At 37.5% G+C, this 5587-nt stretch overlaps 1 protein-coding gene across 1 annotated transcript; it reads left to right on the top strand.

The window, feature by feature from the left end:
• Window positions 1-810: 810 nt before the first annotated feature.
• On the top strand, window positions 811-4094 carry LOC108364985 (zinc finger and SCAN domain-containing protein 2). The gene is made up of 4 exons (XM_017618872.1): window positions 811-1066; window positions 1121-1542; window positions 1631-3361; window positions 3417-4094. The coding sequence occupies exons 1-3, from the start codon at window positions 902-904 to the stop codon at window positions 2475-2477; spliced, it is 1434 nt and encodes a 477-aa protein (XP_017474361.1). The 5' UTR covers window positions 811-901; the 3' UTR covers window positions 2478-3361; window positions 3417-4094.
• The last annotated feature ends 1493 nt before the right edge of the window (window positions 4095-5587 follow it).

The following is a 5587-nucleotide window of genomic DNA, read 5'->3' as shown; positions in this document are numbered from 1 at the left end:
AATGTATCGATTTTTCTTTACGATATTTTGGAAAAATTACATTTTTATGAAATAATGTCATTTTGATCATCCGTTTATGTAATTTTTATTTTCATTGCATGATTATGCAAAAGAATAAGGTATCATTTTCTTGTTAATTGTGTGAAATAGCCAAAACATCCGCAGTGATGTGAAGTCGATGTTTATCGAAAGCATACTGTGAAACATACAAATAGTAGATATCTAAATGTTATGCACAAATTTACTTTAAGGGCCGGTTGTTCAATGTCTGATTAACACTAATCGGAGGTAGAAGCTCTGGTTAAGTACAACGACTGCTTTATCGTATTTCTTGAGGAAAGAGTGAGGCAACAGGCTGTGAGGTATCAAAAATGTCAAAATTCCTTGGACACACGCGTGAAATAATGGCAATTTTTTCTTGACCGTTTTCTTGAGAGCTGCATACAGGGCTTTAATTTGATAAAATACTTCTTCCTAGTTACGACTTAAGGGCCATTCACATACAACTTTTCTCGCTTTGCCTGACAGTTCAAACTTTGACAACAAAGCGTGAAACACAGAAGGTATGCTACAATAAACGCTTTGACAGCTTTTGCGTTCTCCTTTTCCGCCATATTTTTTATCTGTAAAATAGATAGCAATATAATAATATGCATTAATAATAGCAATAAAAATTCCTATTTATCCTATCTTTGTAAATTTTAATTGGAGATTATTCAATATTNGTAAAGTGACCGTGTAAACTGGCTCTTACTTAATCAAAACTATCGCTATTGTCGACACTTTCGATATTATCGACTATCGGAAATATCGATGGCCCCGATATGTATACATAACTATAATTGAAACAATTTTAACTTAAATAAAACAAAATATTCATTAGCGTAATCTACCCTCTCCAATGGAGACTGATAGTGAGTTTTTAAACTTAAGCGGTCAATCGTGTCGCAGCTGTTTGGAAAATCACGAGGACACAAACTCCCTCGATGATGAAGTGGAATATGGAGACGAAAAATACCATTTAAGGACTTTGTATACGCAACTCTTGCGCGCTAGTAACATACAAGTAAGTAATATAAAACCATATTATTCTTTTATATTTAACAAATCATTCCTTCAGTTGCTGGCTCCAAATCAAGGCCCAGAAGATTTGTTACCAGCCAGCATGTGTGGCAATTGTACGCATAAGCTTTTTAGTGCTTATGATTTCATATGCACCGCAGAACGTTCCGAACTGATGCTAAAGCAATATCAGGAATCGCAAGATAGCAGAGATAAAGGGCTAAAATTATTTGTTAAAGCCGAGGTTGAGTACCCGGACGAGGATAACCAAAATGTCGAAGGTTTTGACACAGAGTACCTTTTAGAGGAGTGCATTGAGGAAAAAGAATTTATAGGTGTATCCGAAGATTTAACGGATTATGAACTCGTGGAAGCTAGTGAAGACAATACTTGTGGAGAAAATGTCAATGTGCGTAATAATGTTGTGTGCGTAAATCTGCAAAAGAGCGAAAACGAAGTCGAACAGATAAAAGAAAAGAGGTACCTACATACACATGATTCAATAATAATTAATTATTGAATCATAGTAAAAGCTATTTTCAATTAAAATCTTTTTCTTTATTAATAGTTCGGAAGAAAACTTCGAATTCGTTGATATTGTTAAAAAGAAGCCAAATCGGTACGCAATCGGATCACGGCTGGGAACATTTGTAACAGAAAACTGGTCAAAGTGCCCCCATTGTCAACGTGTATTTGCTAGAAATATAACTTTAGAAAAGCATATAAAAGCCGCGCATATAAATGTGCCACCCGAACATATTGCCGCGGTGGCGCCTAAGCCGACTGAAGATAAACCAATACAATGCGATCATTGTCCACGGACTTTCGCGCGCCAATTCGCTTTAAAACGGCACATACGAGCGATGCATCCGGATGTTGTATTGGAAGACGATGAACGTGATGGCGGTGCAGAAAATACCAAAACGAAAAAGCCTTACAAACGTGGAATTTGTCCACATTGTGGACGAAGCTTCGCCCAAGCCAGCCTAATAATACATATACGTCGCCATACAGGAGAAAAGCCGTATAAATGTGATGAATGTCAAAAGGGATTTCCACGTAGGCAAGATTTAGTTGTTCATAATAGACAGCATACAGGTGAAAGACCCCACCTTTGTACAATTTGTGGCAAATCATTTATACGCCCAAATAAATTATCCCGGCATATGCGCATTCATACTGGACTTCGACCTTATAAATGTTCCGAATGCGATAAATCGTTCACTCAGTCTAATGATTTGCGCATCCACATGCGCCGACATACCGGCGAAAAGCCTTACAAATGTAATGTGTGTTCCGAGGCCTTCATAAGTGGTACCGCACTGAAAACGCATCGGGTGACAAATAATCATGCTGCTCCGGCTGATGCCCAAAATGATCCGTATGCTAAGTGCAGATTGAATAATGCATTTTAACTCGATTCTAAGGAGAGTGGAAACAAAGTTCACAGTTCTTTCACATACACCGATTAATGTGTATGGATACGCAAATGATGTTCGTTGGCAAACATCGTTACTTTCATATAGAAAGTTCCTAATGAGCATTGCAACGCACATTAGTATTAAGAGAGTAATGGGTCGATTATACAATGCAACCGGAAGTCAGTTGCGGTGCCAGTGGCTTAAATTGTGTTACAGATTATACTTGCAACTCGAAGCTTGACAAAACCGCGTTTATGTGCATGCCGAGCAAATTTTTATTGAGAAAGTTTATTTTTAAACTGTTTCTGCAACTTAACGCCATAGACGGTACATCTGACTCGCGAGTCATCTCTGTACGAGTTGACTCGCCTTTCGACCACACAAAGTCGCGTCAATTAGAGTCGTGTTTGTGTAACTATTAAGCGGCATACACGGTGCGTCTAACTCGCGAGTCATTTGTGTACGTGTCGACTAGCCTTCGACTACATACGGTTGGTGTAACTGACACATATTTATTTTCACGAAGACATCCAAACCGACTCACGAGTCAGACGTACTGTGTATGCCGCCTCTAAAACATATTTATTTTCAGTAGCATATTTAAACCGACTCGCGATGCAGACGCATCGTGTTTGCCGCATATAACTACATAATAGGCGGCATACACCGTGCGTCTGACTCGTGAGTCGGTTTGGATATGTTTGTGAAAATAACTGTGTGTTAGTTACACCGACATGACGCCTGGCATGACTGAATGATTCAACTTTGTGTAGTCGAAGATGAGTCAACACGTATACAAATAACTCGCGAGTCAGACGCACTGTGTATGTCGCCTATAACACATATTTGTTGTGTTCCAGCAGCAGTAAGATTTGCAGGTTTCGCNACAAATAACACATATTTGTTGTGTTCCAGCAGCAGTAAGATTTGCAGGTTTCGCAGGATTTTACAGGAAAAGCTGTTTCGCCATTAATGTGCCTTATGTAAGGCGTCGTAGGGGAACAGGTTCCTGTAAAATCCTGGAAATTCCTGCAAATCGTACTGCTGCTATTTATTTTCATTAGCACATTCAAACCGACTCGCGCGAGTCACGTACCGTGTATGCCGATTATTACATTCAAGTCTTGATTGCTGGTATTTTAAAACTATTAATATACATTTTCATTTCAATTTCTAACTGAGGTTGCCTTGATGTACATACATAATCGACCCATAATTTAATTAATCATGCGTATTTTTTTATGGTTCTATCCACATTTGAAGACATAATGCAATTTATGCATTTTACATACTAAATATATCTTAAAATTAAATCTGGCCCTTTTTTGTAGGTATTTACAAGTCTTGAACTATTTGGATATATTTTACAATGTTTTAAAGGATATTTGTCATCTATTTACCAATATGCTGGTTCTACGATGTTGACTCGCCATCGACAGTTGAATCATTCAGAGTCATGCAGGAGTCATGTCGGTGTAACTAACACATATTTATTTTCACAAGCACATCCAAACTGACTCGCGATTCAGACGCACCGTGCATGGAGCCTATTAAGCGTACCAACTATTGACAAGTTTTAACAATTTATCTTTTGTTATTTAATATTGTTATTTTTATAAAAATATAGTTTATTCTTTAACAAAAACCGAACAAGTCCAAGTTTCAAACTACAAAATTTAAAAAATTCAACAAATGTTCGTAAAAATGTTGAGCTTTTTAATTAGATTTCTTATAGGTGGCATACACGGTGCGTCTGACTCGCAAGTCATCTGTGTACGTGTTGACTCGCCTTCGACTACACACAGTTGAATCAGTCAGTCGGTGTAAAGTGTAACTACCCTGCAGTACGGGGCAGTGACTACAGGACTGCTGAATCGGTAGCTACCTGATAAACACCGTCAATTACCGACCGACTCCTTGCAGTGTATTTCATCGATTACTTTTACAAGGCAATGTCCTAGGCGGTTGTTGTTGTTGTTGTAGCGGCTACAACAACCCCGCCCAGATNACGTCGTTTATGGGCGCTCTCTGTCGTAGTTTGTCGCTATTCTTACGACTGGTTAAGTCGGGGGAAGACGGAACACAAATGTTTACATCAGATTTTTCACACTGCCCTTTAGAATTTGATAGAAACTTGTAGGTAGCCAGTGACAGAAATCTCTATCAGTCGTGCCACTCAAATGATTTGTCAAATGATAGTCACTCTTCTTGCAGGGTCGTTTTGGCATATTGCTAGACTGCCTACTGCCCGGAGTTCGGCATTCAAATTTGAATCATCAGTGATGTAAATCTTTGACAATTANCTTCTTGCAGGGACGTTTTGGCATATTGCTAGACTGCCTACTGCCCGGAGTTCGGCATTCAAATTTGAATCATCAGTGATGTAAATCTTTGACAATTATGAGTGATCAGCCTTGATAGAAATATAAGTCAGCAATGTGCAATCAAATTTGATGTAATACCCGATCAATAATAACACATCAAGTCTGACATGTTTTCATATCATTGCTGATTACTCACAGTTGATGTAAAAATTCGTCAAGTCTGATCTCTCACGCATGATTAGAAATCTATCATTAATGACACATTTAATACTTATTATTTTTTTCTTTTATTTTCATAAAATCTTATGACCTAATTATTAATCATTAAAATATTAGAAGTTAAATAATTAATGTCTTACGAAGTAAAAATTCAAATGTTTTTCATAAAACACACACTTGCGACAGAAATAATAGCTCTGATCCAAGGCACATTAAAAAGGTAGTATCAGTAGAGCAAAAACAACATTTGCGTGTATTTTGTTGTTGCTTCTGGTATCGAAAGTGTCAACAACTGTTCTGAATTTTTTCTTCTAAATCAAAGCGTGCCATGTGAAATACAAAAAATTATAAAAAATAAAAAATTGAAATTGGAAAAAATAAAAATTGATGCAACTTTTTTCCTAGTAAATTTGTTTGCTTCTCGAAGCATTGATCCATCCTTTGCAAGGCCCAGTAATCAGCGGTCGTGCTGCCGAGTTGGGCGAACGTTCCAAAAGCTGCTATTCAATCGCTTGTTTTGTATGGAAAAAGGTTTCACAAGCAAATGGATTTTAACAACTT

This window comes from Rhagoletis zephyria, unplaced genomic scaffold (assembly GCF_001687245.7).
Source record: "Rhagoletis zephyria isolate East Lansing unplaced genomic scaffold, Rhagoletis_zephyria_1.1 Rzeph_scaffold_01734, whole genome shotgun sequence".
NCBI classification, from domain to species: Eukaryota; Metazoa; Arthropoda; class Insecta; order Diptera; family Tephritidae; genus Rhagoletis; species Rhagoletis zephyria.
The sequence above is the reverse complement of the archived record's forward strand: the minus strand, read 5'-3'. Positions and strand labels throughout refer to the sequence as shown.